At 50.7% G+C, this 19,511-nt stretch overlaps 2 protein-coding genes across 6 annotated transcripts in view; one reads left to right on the top strand and one right to left on the bottom strand.

Annotated features, from left to right (window-relative positions):
- Window positions 1–4,916, bottom strand: part of LOC144137608 (uncharacterized) — a 119,186-nt gene extending 114,270 nt beyond the window's left edge. For 4 of the 5 annotated variants that reach the window (XM_077669540.1, XM_077669544.1, XM_077669543.1 and 1 more), the window contains exon 1: window positions 4,794–4,916. The gene's annotated coding sequence lies outside the window, so the exon portion shown is untranslated. Of the gene's footprint in view, window positions 1–3,651; window positions 4,758–4,793 lie in introns of those variants that run through there. The other variant, XM_077669541.1, reaches the window with a different exon arrangement.
- Window positions 4,917–14,534: 9,618 nt separating this feature from the next.
- On the top strand, window positions 14,535–17,956 carry LOC144137607 (uncharacterized). The gene has a single exon (XM_077669539.1). It carries the CDS (start codon window positions 14,759–14,761, stop codon window positions 17,258–17,260), a length of 2,502 nt encoding a protein of 833 aa, XP_077525665.1. The 5' UTR covers window positions 14,535–14,758; the 3' UTR covers window positions 17,261–17,956.
- The last annotated feature ends 1,555 nt before the right edge of the window (window positions 17,957–19,511 follow it).

Raw genomic sequence — 19,511 nt, 5'->3', positions numbered from 1 at the left:
CGCCGACGCACGTCACTTTGTTGACTGCTGCTTCGCCGCCTCTGTATTCTTTTAGTTGTTAGGGGAGCACAAGTTCGCTCCAATAAACTTGTTTCTTTTCCAAAACAACTGCGTCGTCCCTGGCTTCGTGACCATATTAATTGCTGTTGTTCTTTCTTGTACGCAAATATTTTTCAATAAAACCTGAAACCTGGAAACCTGACTTGAAATAGATGCAAATAGCAATCTAATGAGTACTGCAAAATGGTTCGCTGAAACAGCCAAACGCTTAATTGTAGCCAAGAAATATATTCTATATTTTCATCTTTAGGTGATAAGGGTATCAATGAAACTGCAACCAGCAAGATGCAAAAAATAGCAACATAAATATATGGGCATTGCGCTAGACTTAGCATTGAGTTGTAAGCAACACATAAGCGATCTGTGTAAAAATTAAGTTTTTCTTGCTTTACATTATACCAGGAATGCCCACATTTTTCTTTCCCAACATTACAAACAATTTATTTTGCTGTGTTTCATTGCCCCTTAACGTATTGCGGAGAAGCCTGGGGCAGCACATACTTAACATACCTTTCGCCAGTTTTAAAATTAGAAAAATGAGCATTGCCCATATCACTTTGCAAACCACACTGACCACACAGCCCCCTATACGGCGAATTAAAAGTAGTGCCTCTTTTGATTTCCTGGGACCATATAAAATATCCTGTATCACTTGCAATATTTCCATTAGGCCAGGTCGGGTAACGAGAAGTCCCACAAACACCAACTTTAGCATTTACTCGCCCATAACGTGCATTATACTGCAGAATCCTGGTATGGAATGCAATTTCCGAATGTATGCGACCTTTTTAAAATAAATGCTTTGGTCAGAACTAGAGTGAACTGGCACACGGAGTGGTCCAAATCAAAAGTGAAGCCAAAAATGGGTAAAATTCGTTATGGGAGCAGCGATCGCAAGACAGAAACGCCTGTCGTCCTCCATGCGGACAAGCCATTTAGCGTTAATCCCCCCAAAAAATACCCACTGATTCTATCCCCAATGTCGCCGATTACCAGCCGATCAGCATCCTCTCAACAGATTACAAGATCCTGGCCCGAGTTCTTGCCGGGCCAGGCAAGAACTCGGGCCGAGGAGCGCACTGTAGTTGGTCCACACCAACTTGGGACCACACCAACACCAAGTTGGGCTAGGCTGAGGAGCGCACTGAGCACTGTAGTTGGTCCACACCAGACATGTGGTTTCAAATGGCGGTGCATCAACTCCAACCTACATCGCATGAGGGTAGCCATCGAGGCAGTAGAATCAGGTCTGCTACCTTTGACCGTTGTTCAACTCGACCTGAGGAAAGCTTTTGATCAGGTGGACCACAATTTTCTACTGGATCTCCCTCCTCCAACACTGTGGCATTGGTGACACAATGATCGAGCGGATCAAAACTTGCTACAAAGACATTTCTACCTGTGTAGTAACAAATAGGGCTGTGGAAATGCCCATGGAGATCCGCAGGTCGGTGTGCCAAGGCTGCCCCATGTAACCCATCTTATTCACCCTCTATCTTGAGCCACTGTGACGTATGGCCCTTGCATCCGAGGTCATCAATGGCCTGAAGATGGGAGGCAAGGAGCTCCGTGTTCTCGCCTACGCGGACGACGTGGCCTTCATTTGCACACGTGGATCACAAGTGGGCGAGGTAATTAAACCAGCAAACCAGTTTTGCCGCTTTTCAGGAGCCGAGTTAAACCTACTTAAGTTGAGGGGGGCCTGGTTGGTTGAATGGGCCTCCAAGCCAAGCTGCCTATTTGGAATGGCCTGGGAAAAGGAGATGTCCAGTTACTTGGGCGTCAACCTTAACCAAAGCGCCGCAGTCACAAATCGGTGGAAACCCAAGCTATCAGCAGCGGAAAGAAAGCTGTAACCGTGCAGAAACAGACACATCGCTCTGTTCACAAGGACCCATGTATGCAATGCAATTGCATACCCCGCAGTGCTGTATGGGGCCCGCATAACTACCATCGACGCACACACCCTGAATAGGCTGCACCACTCCTGGGCGGTATTCCTCTGGTGTTCCACATTCGAACCCATGCACCGTTCAAACCTCTTCTGGAGCTTAGAAAAGGGTGGGTTTGGGCTCATCAATGCAGAGCTCAAAGTGACTATCCAGCGATTCTTGTACTTTCTCGGCATACGCGAGCCGTTCCTAGGGGCAGCCACACAGTGCCTGGGTACCACACATCGTGCCTCGCCCCGACAGCATCTCTCTGCTTTGACACGCACGGAACGAGGTTCTACAAAGAAATCGCGCTAGCCTTAGCCCTGCTTGAGCAGCATTTCTCTTGGGATTATCTACTCAAAAGAAAGCCCAGGAAACTGTACTGGGACCTCGTGGAGAAAGTCCTGCCGCCCCTCTTTACCGACAACCCCCAGCACCTGACGACTTCTTGAAACGATAACAAGACTCCCTGTGCCCACCGCTTCAAAGGACTTCCGCCTCCACATGGCAATGCTGCCCGCAAAGGCACGTTTGGAGGGTAAGGGATTCTTCCTCCATGGCGGCACGGGTTGCCTCCTCTGCGGAAAACGATAAAAGGTAGAACATGTCCTCACAAATTGTAACACCGCGGCAGTCTTCTGGGACGAGCTGCAGACGGCGTACACCAAGCAATGGGACCTGTCATGGTCAGGCGTCCGGCCCCTGAGTGCGCCCACAAAGAACAAGGTGCCCCACTAGCACGTTTTAGAGACGCTTTTCCCCACTGAACAGGCATTGTATATCCTTGCCCACAGTTTACACCCACAGGGGAACATGTTAAATTCCCACAATTCTCTGTTCATGTACTCTGATATTACAGCTAGTGTCTCCGAATGTCATATTTTCCTGCTTGTTCATTCTTTGTTGCCACCGCAGTCCCACTGTGTTGTGTACTTTGTGACTCAAGTGAAGGTGGCCGAAAGCTTGGTGGCTGGAGTTCTTGTGGCGACAGTATGTACACGTACCATTGTCGGTCACCGCCTCAAGCTTGCCAGTGCAGTATGTATAAATGTATATCTTTGTAAATAAAGGTTGTGTTGGGGGGGAGAACAGTGGTTTTATGTCGTACTGTAATAGGTTTGTTTTGTTGTTGTGTATTGTTTGTAACAGCGGTGTTTGTCTGGAAATAAAGAAAAAAAATGTGGCGCAGTGGTAGAATACTTGCTTCACACGGAAAAGACCGAGGTTCAATTCCCACCAGTGCCTTGATGTTGTCTTTTTTTTTTTTTTTTAGTTTTGTTTTAATGTTCGCGAAACCTTGGGACACTACGCTTAAGGGCTACTATACAGACCTTTAGCATTTTCTGTTCGGCACGACAAGCAATAGTCATACTTTGACAGTCAAATCAATATTCGTGCTTCCTTGTAACAGCCAATCACGGGCAAATTTATAGTTTGCGATTATAAGAAAAACATAGCACCGCAGTTTTCTTAGCACCAAATACATCATACACATATATATGACTACCTATACATGCTTTTGTTCTATGCGACGCCACATTTGCTGAACTTTCGCGCCTCATGAGTGCGTGTTCATGAGCGAGGTGCTAGTCTGAAGATCGGCAGGGCTTTTCACCAAACGTGAAAAATCGCTGGAAGATTAAGAGAAGAAACATACATTCGGCGATATACGGCACTGCCGGTACACATTTTAGCCCAGAGGATTACTCGCTTCATGCCCGGGTTTTGAAATTACTGGGCCGTTTCAAGCCATGGGGTCACGATGCGATATCTACCACGCATGGGCTCGCTCAGAGTCGCAGAAGTGCATGTAGCCCACGACGTGTGTGTCTGCCGGCCGCCGCACAGCAGCGCCGCCATCGCGAGAGTTCAAGGAATTCTTTAGATTCGCTGTAATAATATTAAAGTGCATTTATTTATTTCAATACTTTTTGCTTGTTTGTATTTTTTATAATTAGTTTTTTTTATTTTTTTTATGATCCACGTCGGAGCCCACTTAGCACCGCGTGACGGCGAGACGATCGCTAGACTTCTGGGGATTCCCCTTTTGTTACCCTGTTATTGCTTCATTTTTGGCAGCTCGTTTGGGGCCACTCTGTGTTCTAGTTCACTGTAGTCTGAACGACTGCCGGACGCTTTAGCACGAGCAAGCGGCAAAAACGATTCTGGAGTCTACCGATCACACTTGCAGGATATCATTTCATCATTTTGTTGGCGCCCTACGCCGCGATTTGGGTTCCATGACCCTCCGTGCATTTACGCCCCGATTCCTGTCGTTTTAGTCGCCCGGCGATCGTTTTTGTCGTCTGGTCTCGACCATGCAATTTTTGAAGTCGCGAAAAAATCGCGTGGGAAGTTATCTCCTTTGCGCGCGAATGCCAAAATGTGCCCTACAAAAGGAGCTGCCCCGATCGACCACAAATTTGTCCGCAATCGCCACTTTTCGTCTGCAATTAACTGTCTTCGTTCCTGCGTGTAGATGGCACAGATCCCAACACATACTCGATCGGGCTGCGCTGTTGCGCAAACGTCACGTCGCAAGGCGGGAAAAATAAAAGGGTGCTGAGGCGTGATGGCGAACAACTTTGGCCAACTAGTTGACAAAGTTCTGTAGAAAATATTCGCATTCAAATTACGGATCGAGCGCGCTTGACATGCTGCACGAGCAGCTCTGAGCGCGTGCCACTCGCAGCCCTGCGCATCATAAACATTCAGCTTGTGATGAGATCTCGGCCGCTGTTCGTACACGCATCAACCCTCTAATGCAAACAAGATACACATTCACGTAAACATACGTACCTGCAGCCAGGCGTTCTAAACTGCTGTCTGAACGTCTAAACCAACGTTTGTCCACAGAACAGGGAGGTTTGTCTGAACGTCAATCCCTTCGGGAAGCACTTGATCCAGCTGCGCAATCAATGGGCGGAGCATGGGCGGAGCCACAAAGACCCGTGACGTCATAAATAAAAATAAAATCCGCTTTTACTGGGCGGAGCCACAACAGCCCGTCACGTCATAACAAAAATAAGAAGGAAGTGGATATTTTGCCGGCTGCCGGCATTTTTTTCTCACGGGAATTATGCCGGCACAACGGTGGCGCTACCATCGCAGCTGGCGGAGTGCCGGCAAAATTACAAAAGCGGAAAATGCCGGCAGCCGGCATTTTCCGCCCGTTGTAAAGTTATGCCGGCAACCTGCATTTTCTGGTCCTGTTAATTATGCCGGCAGCTGGCATTTTTTACGGGTGATTGCACGTACCGGCTCCCGACACACTATGTCGTTAATTATGCCGACAGTTTCTACGCCTGTTAAATATGCCGACCGTCGCAAAGGTTTGGGTGCTGGTATTACATTTCAGGATAACGCCGGATACGAATAACGAATCAAAGTAGTTTTAACGTTTTAATGTTTTTTTTTTTTTTTAATAATTTCAGGATATTCAGAGCCAAATCCGGAAAGATTCAGTGACTCAGTGCTGATAATGTCCGGTCACAGGAGCTCACCGCGCGCAGGCCTGCCATACGAGCCGTAAAATGCTATGTGGGCAGGCCCTCAAGATCCTTTTCCCTCAAATTTATAGTGTGCAATGCGGTGGAAGCTGCGCAAGTTGTCCGCAGCAAAAGTAAACAAATTGTATCACTGCGACTCGCTTCCTGGCTCATATGCGCGCGCCGGGGAACAGCACACGTACAAACCGCAGAGGGACAAAGGCTCGAAACGCAGCCTAAAATCTTTTTTTGGGAAACAATTTTTAAAAACAATAGTAAATGTACGAAAATAAATCTAGCACAGATAAATTATGCAGCCTACATGGCTGAAATGAAACGCAGGGTGGCGAAACCGTTAGTGCACATGTCGTCTGCTCGAAGTTTAGACGCGCTCTTCTCGCAGAGTTCATTCTGGACACATGGCGCAATCGGTGAGTTCTCCTCGTAAAAAATACTGAAATCAAAATACCATCAAAGACTGCAGCAGTAAACGTACATATTATTAACTTTGTCCGTTCAGATAAAAGTAGCAATACCGTACTAATAATTGCGTTCAAAATATTTGCAAGTCTCTTGATTTGAGCAGCCTTGTACTCTTCTTGCCACAGATATATAATGCTTAGGGTGAAAGGGGCGGCTTTCTGCATCTGCATGAGCATGAGTGCAAGAGCGAAAAAAATATCACGTGTCCACTAACCCTACGCATACCCCCCCCCCCCCTTTTTTTTTTTTTTTTTTTTGCTGTGGGTTCTATTATAGTTTTTCTTCAGATTTTTTTTTTTCTCTCTCCTTCGCTCTCTCGCAGATGGAGGCTCTCGCACACGCGCGCTTGCCGAGTCCTATTTAGCACGCGCGCTCCGGAAAGTTGGCGCTCATGCGCCCCTAGCTCTTCTTGGGCGCTTGCATTTCGACGCTCACATGTGGTTTGTTATGCCTATCCCTGTATTGTATTTCTATAGGCTACATTGTTGTCAATTCAGCGCCCACTGAGGGCGCCCAACTTACCGCGAAAGAAAGCGAGAATAGGGGCCGGGGCTTCCGGTTCTACCTGCCGAGACAGGAGACTGAAAGGTCCTTTCAAAACCCCCTTCACGGTGATTTAGGTGCCTCAGCTCTATTGAGAACAATATAGCCTCCATAGTACCTTGTGGTCTGAACTATAGTTACGCGCTCCGCACGCATGTTTCTTGTGCGTGCGCTGGTGAGCGCACACATGTGGTAATAATTTTCTTCTGGAAATTAAGCAAATAGCTACAATAAACAGTAGACACAATGACATTTTTCTGCCCCTTGTGTGGTTCTTTCGAGTCATCTCTTCCCGAAGAGAACTCGCGCTCATTCGATCCGTGTCTCCTGTTTGCGCGTGTCCTCGGACTACCTACCACTCGATACCACGGCACTTGGTAGCCCGCGGAAAGGATGGCGCCGTCGGACGACGACTTCGACGAAGCCTCCTCATCGGCGTTGAACAAGCCACCGCCGTTAGCTCGGATCCCAAACCTACGGAAACGACGGCAACGCCGGGCGACGACGTCGCGGCTTGTTCCTCGGCGTCGTGCGAGCCAGTTGCCAGTGATGTGACTTTCCGCGTAGGTGATCGGTTCACAAGTTTTACCGAACTGGAAGCGAATATAGAAGCCTACAGCCAAGCCCACTTTGTGCAGCTTTGGCGGAGGGATGCACGCACCATAGAGGCAGCAAAGAAGAGAGTTGGAAAGATTGCAAACAACATGTCAGAGGCACTAAAGTACCAGAGTGTCAAGTACTGCTGCATCCACGGAGGCAAGAAGTTCACGACACAAGCGTCTGCACGTGCATCTTCGTAAGTAATCATTACGTTGTAATTTTTTACATTAGTTCTAATTTTTACATTACGTTCTAATTTTTTACAACTGCGCTTGTGTTGTTTTCATGTGTTCTTGTCCCCGTTAATTTGAGCGCAGTTTGTTTTTTGAGATGCATCATTACCAACTCGCCCAACTTTCAACCCTTTTATAGTTCAAACACGATGGAAAGCCATTCGCGGTACTGGTGACCGGTGCAGTATGTTTGCTGCGAGTAAAGACAGAATACAGCTTTGTTTATTTTGAGAGAACTAGACTTAAGTACTTCACTCAACTTCATTCCAGTCACAAAAGATGTTTTTGACCAAAAAACGAAGTATTAAAAAATTTAAATTTCACGCTACAGTGACGTGTGTGGCCAGGAGTGACGTCAAACGGGCCAACACTAAAAACATACATTTCAGTGTGTTAACTGCATGCCAGCATTTAAGTAATGCAATCGAATGGAAGTGTAGGCCTCACTACAATCGTCTAGTCATGTGTCCTTGCGATGGTTTAGGTTGGTAGCCACCAATCGCACAAACAACATTCTGTGATGTCCCACTGCTTCACGTTTTTTTTTAAATATCTCCGTTATTTGTTTGAAGCTTGCAATAAAAAATTTGTATCATTGTTACCGGAACAAGGCAGCCTTCTAATTAACCACAACTTGTATTTTGTTTTCATGACCCCTTTAAGACCCATTCACATATGCAACTGGAGCTATAAAAGCAACGCGGTATCTGTCACTCTAGTCGCATCACTAAAGTCGCTCTTGTCAAACTGACAAAAATTGGTTGAGACCAATCGTTCTTCTCGCACGACAAGAGCGACTTGAGCGATGCCAGGCGACTAGAGTAACAGAAATCTTGTCCTTTTGTTGCTCCGGTAGCAAGTATGAACAGGCCTTTAATGCGCATCATAAGCACAGAGCGTCCCAACTTAGATTGTCACGATCTCTGCGAGCATTCTATCTCATGCGATATTACTCTGGAATATTAGTGGTAGTGGTTGAGCACTAGGAAAGTCTTCGAAGGCGAGAAATCCACTCCATAATATCGCGCCGACAAATTTGAAAGTAATTTTTATCACAACACAGAATGTGGGTAAATGAATCTTAATTCTTTAAATGAGTCTGTGATGCATGTTCACTTTGAAATTAAAACATTAGTGCATGAGCAGCACATTGTATGTGGTAGCCCAAGTGAGGATTGCTGAAGTATCCACCATACACGTTTCTTTCTGTGGACACGTGGGGACAACTTTCTGTCGCATTTCTGTATACGGCTGCACATGCACAGCTTCAACTGACGCTCAAATGCGCACTCCTATACCAATGAATGCACTGCCATGGAGGGTTGTCCCTATGTATAATGCAGTTTTCCTGTCCTTAAAAGTTTGTTTAAAATCTCTGGGCTTGAGTTGGTAGCCTTCAGTGCCCTGTGGTTGGTTAAGCCCTTTTCACACGGCAGCATTTGACTGTGCTGCAATCCGATTCGGTAGTTTTTGAGTTCAAACATGCTAACAGTTCTGTATTTGTGTGCAGGACCTTCAAACAAGACTGCGGATTTAACATCTACCTTGCCGCCAGCAAAGATGGAGCCCACCTGGAAATCCGAAGTCTCTTGCTTGAACATAACAACCACACAGTGTCTGAACACCTTTTCAGGCACCTACCTCAACAGCGGAGATTGCCACCCGACCTACAAACCAAAGCCGCTTCAATGCTACAGCTTCGGGCGAACAAGAAGTTGCTTAGGGAGCAGCTTGAGGTTCAAAGCAACAAAGCGGTCACACTGAGAGACCTGTCCAACCTCGCAGCCAGAAAAAAACAAGGGTGTTCCAGAAACGACCTGGAAGCGACAGTCAAGTTGCTCCAAAATAAGTACGCGTCAACAGTTCGACTGCTAACAGGCGAGAACAATGAGCTCAGAGCAATCTTTTTTCAATATGATGCGATGAGAAGATCTTTCGAGGACTACCCCGAAATAATCTTTATTGACGCAACATACAAGTTGCTCGAAACAAGAATGTCATGCTTCCTCATGCTTGTGGAAGATGGCAATGGGGAAAGTGAAATCGTTGCAGTGGGTTTGTTTGGAGTTGAAGATGGTGACACTTTACGATGGTTTTTTAACGTGTTTAAAGAGCTGAACAAGAGCTGGAACTCTGTGAAGATCACAATGGCCGACAAAGACCTCAAGGAAAGGCGGATTGTAACAGAGCTTCTTCCACAGTCTTCCTTGCACATATGTGCTTTCCATACGCTGCAGACATTCCGAAGAGAGATAAGTGTCCAGAAGCTTGGTATAACCAAACCAGCACAGTGAGTGAGTGAGTGAACAACTTTAACGGAGCTTCAAATAAAGAATGGTGCGCGCAGGCACCAGATGGGGTGGTTCCCTATTCGCGGGACCCATATGTGTCCAGTAATTCTTCTCCTCGAGCCACCAGCTGTTGCTGAATGGTGAGGTCAGAGCTGGACAGTAAGGTCTCCCATCGCTCGAGCGGGTTGGAATTGGGGGAGGGGGGTGTCTTGAGTTTTTTGCACTCCCCAATAATGTGCGCGAGAGTGCCGTCTCCCCGGCAGAATGGACATGTGTTGTCGTGTTCTGCAGGGTACATTTTGTGCAGAAGCGCCGGGTGTGCGAGCGACCCTGCCTGTAAGCGGCGCAATATCGTCTGCTGCCGTCTGCTCAGTTGCTTGTGTGGCTTTGGAAGCCTCGTTCTACTTTCTTTGTATAGGCGGACGATCTCCTTATAACTCGTGACGGGGTGTGGTTGCTCTTCCTCGGCCCGGATGGCTAGTTCTCGGGCATAGTGGTCGGCGGTGACGTTGCCTTCCACGAGCGAGTGAGCCGGGACCCACACGAGCTCGGTGACTCGTCCCGGTGTTGTGGGATGTCTCTCGAGTATAGTTGCTGCCGCAGAGGAGACGATCCCCTTCCGGTAGCTTGCGTACGCTTTCTTGGAGTCGGTAACCACCGTGCTGACCTCCGGCATGGCTAGGGCCAGCGCTATGGCTACCTCTTCTGCCACGGTGGGGTCCGTAGTCTTCACCGACGCGCAGGTCTTCAGCTCGTCGATGTCCGTTACGGCCACCACGGCCTGAAACAGCACTGGACATACTTCAGCATATGGTGTATGCAAAAGATGATGATGAGTATCAACGGCTGCACGAAACCCTGAAGTCCTCATCACCAAAGGCAGTACTAGACTACTTTGAGTCGAACTGGCATGGCATTCACCAAGAATGGGTAATGGGAATGAAGCAGTCCTGCGGGAACTACCTGAACTCTACGAACAACCGTGCAGAAAGCATCAACGCAAAGTTGAAGGCCATTGTTGAGCGATACAGCTCATTGGAAGACTTCGTCACAAACTTTTTTTGCTTCATTCACACAACAAGGAAGGAGCGCACGAACAAGGCAGCAGCACTCAACAAGAAACGAGTCATAACAAACGGCAATAAAGACCTGGAGCTGTACAGCCAGTTGTTAACTCCATATGCCTTCAAACATGTGGAACGCCACCTTCGCATTTCCAATGGGCTTTCTGTAGATGCACACAGTGTAGCATCAGCAAGCGACTGTACTTGTGGCTTCAGAAGGGCAATGCTTCTGCCCTGCTGCCACATGCTCGCTGCACGCGGTCAGCTCGGGTTGAGCAAATTCGATCACAGTATGTGTGCCCAACGATGGACTTCCGAACATTACAACAAGAGCCGAGGGGTGCTGCTTGCTGCGGAACAAGAGGAGCCAGAACCAGTTATTGTTGACAAGCAGGACAGTAGACCAATTCTGTCAAGCCATCAAAAGTTCAGAAAGGCTTCCATGGTGGCAGGAAGAATAGCTGGTGTCGTGTCTGAAGTCTCCATGGCTGAGTTTCAAAGGAGGATGGAAACGCTCGAGAATCTTCTACAGCACTGGATGGTTGGAAATGATGTACGTCTCGAAACTAATGCAAGCGAAATTGGCGCTCAAGATGATCACGGTGCTAGTGCAAGCTCTGTTGCTCACGAGCCATGCCCCATGTATCCAGAACCTCCTAAAACACCCGGCAACACTGATGTGGTCCCCTGCACTTCAGCAGCAGCTGAAGTTTCCCCTGACCCTCCTCAAACCAGGCTGCCAGAGGTCACCGAAGTGCAATGAGCAAATGATGCAAGTCTCTGGACTGTGGCACCAGCTGAAGTTACCGAGACTTCTCATGTAAGGACAGCTCAAGTCCCTGAAGTAGCAAGCCATGGTGACGGTTTGGATCAATCAGACAAGGAACACAGAGAGCAGCCTGCTTCTTTCTGCACCACTTTAAAAGACATCAAGTTGGCACCTCCAATGCGAAAATGTGGACGGCCAAAAGGAAACACGCTAACAGTGATTGGACTTCCCAGAAAAAGTAAGCGCGCCAGGGAACGTGGCCCATTCAGGTCACTTCCCATCTTTGAAAAGAAGACTGCGATCCTCACGTGGCTGGTAGGTTCAGACGCTGCAACCAGTGCACTTAAAGGCAGGTTACTTGAAGAAGAAGATGTGGAGACGCGGCCCAAGTTGGTTCACTGCGGCATCTTGGATGAGAGTGTGGACATCAGTATTGTAAGAAGTTTTTTCACAGACGATGCATGGCGTGTTGTAACCTCCACACAAAACGTGAAGAAGTCCCAGCATTGTTGGCTGTGCCATGCGTGCCGTGGGAATTTGGAAGACCTTGATGCAATCATGTGTGACTGGTGCCTCAACTGGTTTCACCTTCCTTGCACTTCCCTCAAGAGGCAGCCGAAAAAGAAGTTATGGCAATGCGCTCAATGTGGATGAATGAGGGTCTGTCATTTTTTCTTTTTGCTTCAGCTGTCAGCTTTACCACATTCCTTTTTTTGTTACTGTTTACTTTGTGCTTTATGAATATTCGTTTTGCGTTAAATAGAGTATGATCCATATCTGCAATGTGATATTTATGCTTACTGTGCAATAAAATATGTAAACAAAAGGCGAAAAGAAACGGAGTTCATTTCACTGGTAAGCATAAAAAGTAGTTCTAGTGGTTTCAAATTATGAAGCATATCCAAATGATGATTTCAAGCAGGCAAAAGAACAATGCTGTATAACCTGGGAGAAACTGGGTGATGCCGTTACTCGAAAGCCACAACTATTTGCGCAACGGGTGCCACTAATTAGGAGTTATGTGGAGGACACCAAAGCAGGACAAGCAGCTTAGAGCCCTTAGCAGCACAAGCCCGTCCTGCAGAACCCATGAATCCCGGGATTTGATGTCAGCACTGTCTGATGTAGCAAAATATCCGGCATTATCCTGAAATGTAATGCCAGCACTAACCCTTTGCGACGGTGGACCTACCGTTGTGTTGGCTGTGTCGGCACAATTAACGGCGTAGTGTGTCGGCAGCCGTTACGTAGGGATACATGTTGCCGTCAGCATAGAGAAAGAAATACTCAGTCAGTTCAACAGGCTCCTGCTGCCGGCCATGTATCATGTAGGGACGCGCACTCGATCCCCGTAAAAAATGCCAGCTGCCGGCACAGTTAACAGGACCAGAAAGCTTAGGTCATTTTCTGCTCCTGTAATTTTGATGGCACTCTACCAGTTACGATGGTAGCTGCACAAAGTGGGCCTGGCTGTAGGCTTTTATCTTCACTTCAAGCTCGGCAAAACTTGTGAACCGATCACCTACACGCGACGTCTTCGCCCGACGGTGTCATCGTTTCCGTAGGTTTGGTATCAGTGGCAAACGACGGTGGCTTGATCAACGCCGATGAGGAAGCCCGACAGCGACGTCTTCGCCCGACGGTGTCATCGTTTCCGTAAGTTTGGTATCAGTGGCAAACGACGGTGGCTTGATCAACGCCGATGAGGAAGCCTCGACAGAATCGTCGCCCGACGACTACATCATTTACGCGGGTTAAGTTGAGAGGTAGTCGATGTCCGCGCACGGGATTATAAAAGAGCCGGACAGCCGGCAGAAAAAAAAAAAAACCGGAACCGGAAATTTGACGTCAAAGAAAGAGCCAGCCAATCGGACGACACTGCCGGCATAATTCCCGTGAGAAAAAAATGCCGGCTGCCGGCAAAATATCCACTTCCATATTATTAAGCTCTCATGGGAGCTCGCCTGCATTTAACACAGTCCGGAAGCGGGAATAGTTTGGGAAATAGGATAGGAGAAAGAAAAGTAAAGATTAGAAAGGTGAGGAAAGAGTAAAGAAGAGTAGTTCCACTGTGGTCGATTCCGTCGCACACAACACACCACGAACACTGTTGGCTGGCGTAATGCTCCGTCCGGGAGACGAGAAACCTCGAAGGGAACAGTGAAGCGCGGAGGCGAGCATGGTGCGACGAAGAGCGAAGTCTGCGGCGGTCCCGACCGCTTTGGAGACGGTTACTGGGGGAAGGGGGGGAGCTGGCACTCGACCGCCCACACCAGCAGAGCGAAAGCCGGGCGACGTCCAACGGCCCGCGCTTGCAACGGGCCGCCGAAATGAAGCCCCTCCGAAGCACAGGAGCACGAAAAAATTCCCCCGCATTTCCCCGAGGGGGAGAATGTGAAAGTGCGAATGCACGGTTGTCGGCCCGCTTGCGGCGCTTGCGCTCGGCCCCCGCAGCCCACCGCCTCGCCGCCTTCTCTTCCATCTCTTCCATCGGGTTTGTAGTATCACGTGTACACCACGCAGTTATCAAGCCGCTATAACGCCGCTGAGTCGCCAACGCACGCCGCTGACGACGTAGTTTGAATGCGTTAAAGATATAAGGCGCGTCACTAACGCTGATATCACGTCGCGTCCGTGGCTTGGTCGGTAGAGCGTCGCGCTGCGGCCGCAAAGTCCGCGGATCGAAACCTGGCGCCGGATGCTGTTTCTTTATAGAGGAGCACTGCGGACGCCGCCGCCGCCGCCGACGCCGGCGGTGGATGGTTTGGGGTTGCTTATGCATTGGGGTCGATTAAGTGAAAACACGTCCGCTCAACTCCGAAGCGACGACTGAACTCCCCTGACGCACCCGCAAAAGCTACCTCTCCGAATGGCTCAACACCGATGAAACTCTCGGCAGCGACCATTGCATTCTTCTCACTACAATTCGAACGCATCCCCTTACCCGTCCCCATCAACAAGCGAAACTTCCGGACTGGGACAAGTTCCGTTCGGAGTACACGACTTCGGCCCCCATAGCTCAGCAAGGCTACGCCACTTGGTCTCAACACCTTGTGACGTCGCTTCGCCAAACTGAGCAGACAGTTCAGTTCTCAGAGGCCACGCCGGCGGTGGATAAACATCTCCTGCATATCTTGGAGGCTCGGCGTAGCCTAGTCCGCCGCTGGCGCCGACAGAAGCATAACCGTAAGCTCAAACTCCGCATAGCAGCCCTCACTCAGGAAGCGGCCGAGTACTCGGCCCACCTCGCTGACTCCAATTGGGTAGAACGCTGCAACAATGCCGCCAAGCATATGTCCCACCGCAGCACGTGGCGTTTCTTCAGGGCCCTCATCGACCCTAGCCAAACGCGCACAGAAACGCAAAAACATCTTCAACGCGCGCTCCACGCTTACGCGGGTGACGCGGATAAATTGTCACAGGCTCTTAGGGATAAATATATCTGTGGCCCGCAGGACTCCATCGAACCGGCGTTCTCATATGCAGGCTCGGAGAACGCAGACTTGGATCGTTGCTTTCAACTCCACGATCTGAAGGCGGCCCTGTCGAAAATGAAGCGAGGAACGGCGCCGGGTCGGGATCAAGTGACGGTTAAGCTTCTAGCCAACCTCCCAGACCCAGCATACCTTCACCTCCTCGACTACTTCAATCAAATTTGGGAGGGGCGCGAACCGCTACCAATTGATTGGAAAACGGCTCTGGTAACTTTTATTCCCAAACCGGGCAAGTCTATCAACATCGAAAATCTACGCCCCATTTCGTTAACCTCGTGTGTGGGGAAGCTTATGGAAACAATGGTTAGGGATAGGCTCTCCGATTACCTCGAGGTCCAGCACACTTTTGCCGACACTATGCACGGCTTTCGTCCACATCGCTCTGCTCAGGACATTCTCCTACAACTCCATCGTGACGTCATTGAGCCGATCGAGCATCCAAGTAACGATAAGGTAGTCCTCGCCTTAGATCTTAAGGGGGCTTTTGATAACGTTACCCACGAAATCATTCTTACCCATCTGTCCCAAACGAACTGTGGGTATAATGCTTTCAGGTACATCCGTCAGTTCCTGACTGAACGGCAGTCGTACCTCCGCATTCAAGGCAAGGAGCATGGCCCATATCCTCTGGGGACTCGAGGAACACCACAGGGAGCGGTCCTCTCTCCTCTTTTGTTCAATCTCGCCATGGCTCATCTCCCCCCACTGCTGAAGGATATCCCCGGTGTACGGCACGCTCTGTACGCCGACGATATCACGCTGTGGGCAACCCAGGGTTCCCTTGGCAGCATTGAGGCCAGCCTGCAGCATGCAGCAACGGTCGTAGATGAATACGCCCGCCGCTGCGGCCTCGAATGTTCCCCTGCAAAATCGGAGTACGTGCATCTTCGCCCCAAACCAAAAGACACGACTCAAATCGCACTTTCCTTGAGCACCGGGCCAATCCCGGAACGCGAAGAAATCCGCGTCTTGGGACTCTTCATACACAAGAGCAGGAAAGTCGACACAACCCTCCGCAAGTTACGTATGGTCGGGGATCAAGTGGGCCGCATGGTCCGTCGGGTCTCAAACAAGCGGGGGGGTCTCAGAAGCCACGATGCTTTGCGCCTCGCCAACGCTTTCGTGACCAGTCGGATCCTCTATTCGACACCATACTTACGTTTGCGCAAATGTGATGTGCACACGCTCGAAGGCATTCTCCGCAAGATATACAAGCGCGCCCTCGACCTACCGATCTCGACGTCTAACCAGCGTCTTGCAGATTTGGGCATGACCAACACGTACGGAGAACTCAAAGAGGCCCATCTCCATAACCAGTACCTGCGGCTTACCAAGTCGCACGCTGGGAGATGCCTCTTACAACGCCTCCACATCTCCTACACATGTCAGGCAGAAGAGCGAACCACAATCCCAGAGGACTGGCGTGGTGCGCTGGATATCCAGCCTCTACCCCAAAACATGGCTAGGGGGACTCACGAAGGCAGGCGAACTGCGCGGGTTACAGCCTTGCAAGGACGCTATGGGTCCCGGCCTGGAGTATTCTACACGGACGCGTCTGGCCCTCACCACGGGGGGTGGTACACGGCAGCCGTAATCCATCAAAACGTGCCTGTTCAAGGGCTCACTTTTCGAGCACCGGACATTTCTCATGCGGAGGAAGTCGCCATAGCACTCGCCGCAGCGGATCCCGCATCTCGGATCATTATTACCGATTCGCGGAGTGCGTGCCAAAATCTTACCAAAGGTCGCATCACCATTCGCGATGCTCAAATCCTCAAGGGCTGTTATTATATGGACCGCCCAAATACACGCTCCGTCATCTGGACTCCAGCTCACGCAGGACTAGGTGGTAACGAGGCTGCCGATGCCTCAGCCCGCGCGCTTGATTCCCGGGACCCTCCTCGCCCTCCATCTCTTGACGATCCAGAACCTAACCCGGTCAGCTCATTTCGCGACATCACAGCGATGTACAAATCAAACAGGCTCCGATTTCCGCCTCCGGCGCCGGGCCTGACTAAGGCTGACGAGCGCTGGCTCTTACGGCTATACACAAACACGGTATTGTGCCCGGCGATACTTAGGCACTTCAATCCGGCCTTCTCCGGGGAATGCCCACACTGTGATCATCCGTTTGCGGATACTTTCCACATGGTGTGGGCATGCCCATCCAACCCGGCGGTCCCCCCAATCACGTCCCCTTCCCCCCCTACCCGTGAGAGCTGGGAGTCGACCTTGGAGGGCCAAAGAGCCCTCGTGGCCAGGGCGCGCGCCGCCGCGGAAGCCACAGGGGTCCCGGACTAGGGACTCCTCCTAGAGTTTGTACAGGGTCGGCCCTTAAGGCCGCCCCTATCTCTCACTTGTACATAGTCTTAATAAATGTTTTTCACCACCACCACCGAGCGAACGAAGTACCCGCTAATCTACGCGCTACCCTTCTCAGTTGCGGAGAATGCAAAACTGCATCTAACGCGGCAGCATGGCACAAAAGTTCACTACCTACCACAGGAAAAACTTCACACAACGTTTCTGCACAGCAAAGTTTTCACGGCGCACTCACAGCAACGGTGGCTGATGGTGATGGTGATGGTGGCTGTGCCCTTTGAAACGGGCTGTCGCAGCTAAAACGCGCAACCAAGCCAAAAAAGAAAAACACAAAGAAAAAAATATCAAAAGGTCCCTCCTTGCGTCGCTCCAAAGAGCAGCGCCCCTGTAGGTTTTCTCACAGCCTTCGCCCCAACGCACAGTTTTGCCACCAAAACTCCAACCGCCTCTTCGTCACTTCAATGACCTCACGCTCTACATCGCCGCCAATCCGGAAACCCAGGGCGGTGGGCAGCGACATCGTCCGGGCAGGGGGGGTTATGTTGGGGCACCCGACGATCACGTGCTCCAGAGTCTCGTCGCACTCCCCACAGAGGGCACAGGAAGTCTGTAGCTCACCCGTGAAACGCGCCCTCCACACCCGTGTACGCAGCACGCCTCCTCGAGCCTCGGCGAGCAAACGCTGCAAACCGCTGCCCCACGAGTTGTCGTAAAGGCCCTCTCGACGGATCTCCCTCTTCTCTTGAATGTACATCGTCAGCGCCGACTTCCGCTTCGCTGCTTCGTACCGCTCCGCTGCCTCCACCTGTTGCACGCAGAGTCGTCGGGCATGGGCAGTCAGACACTTGTCCGTCGCTGCGAGCGAAAAGGCTGGCAGGCCATACCTGCGGCGAAGTGCGGCCGACCGCTTCGCCCACCTGGTGGCACAACTGGTGTAGACGACATGCACCAAGGTTCGGCGGGCAATACTCGTGTCTGGGAGGCGGAGGAGTCTGTCCTCATAGTGGCTCTTCGCCACTGCCTCCCGTGCCACGAAACTCGACCAACCGAGTTCGCCTTGAATGGTCTCCAACGGGATCTGCTTCCCTGCCCCAAGGGCCAGCCGGCCAACACCCCTCTGGCACCTTTCCAGGAATTCCCTTACGCCCGTCGAGAGGCAGAGGACCGCGTTGGCATAGGTGAGTCCAGGCACTGCCACCATCTTCCACAAGGCCCTCATCACCTCGTACCGGTTGAAAGACCAAAGCGACTGGCGGCCCAACATGCCCTTGCTCCTAGCCGCCTTCACCCGTACTGCCTTTTCGTGAGCAGCCATGTAGTCGCACCCACTGGTCAAACTCACGCCCAGGTGTCTGTTAGCCTGACTGTTAGCCTGACTGTGTCTGTTAGCCTGACTGTACCCCCCTGAAGACTCCACGACGCCTCCGGCTGTTCGGCACCCCATGCCATAACCATGGACTTCGTTTGGTTAAACTGCAAGCCTAACCGGGTCATTTCTGTGCTGCAGATCTCCAGAAGCTTCTGCAGCTCCTCCGGGGTGTCCGCAAACAAGGCAAAATCGTCCGCATACACCAATGCCGGGATGGTACACCGCACTGGTTGACCCTCCCTGTAGTGCTCCAGGGAGAAACCAACCCCCGATGCCTCCAAGCGCCGAGTCACGCCTGCCACGTACACCACGAACAATAGTGGTGACAGGGGACAACCCTGCCGGAGTCCCCGTCGCACTGGCACCGGTGCCGTTGTACACCCCTGCCACTCCACCTCTGCAGTCATGTCCGCATACAGCGCCTGCAAAAGCTCACAGTTTGGGTCCCCAAGATCCAGCTCGCGCAGGATGGACCAGAGAATGCCCCGATCAACGCAGTCGTAGGCCTTGGAGATGTCTAGAAAAGCCACATACAGCGGTCTACGAGTCTGTTGGGCGATCTCGACACATTGGGTGAGTACAAACAAGTTGTCTTCGATACGCCTTCCAGACCGGAAACCCGTCTGCAGCTCTCCCAGCACACCCTTGCGTTCAGCCCAGCTCTGGAGGCGCTCCCTAACCACCTGCACGCAGACTCGGTACAGCACCGGTGTCACTGCTATGGGCCGGTAGTTTGCCGGGTCCCGCCTATCACCTGACCCCTTGTACAAAGGCGACACCTTGTTGCGTCTCCAGGCCACTGGAATCAGTGCCTCCACCAGCGCCTGCGCAATGAGGTCCACCATCTTTTCATGCATCTCT

This window comes from Haemaphysalis longicornis, unplaced genomic scaffold (assembly GCF_048455015.1).
Source record: "Haemaphysalis longicornis isolate Haplotype H1 unplaced genomic scaffold, Haemaphysalis longicornis Haplotype H1 scaffold_417, whole genome shotgun sequence".
Classification (NCBI taxonomy): domain Eukaryota; kingdom Metazoa; phylum Arthropoda; class Arachnida; order Ixodida; family Ixodidae; genus Haemaphysalis; species Haemaphysalis longicornis.
The sequence above is the reverse complement of the archived record's forward strand: the minus strand, read 5'-3'. Positions and strand labels throughout refer to the sequence as shown.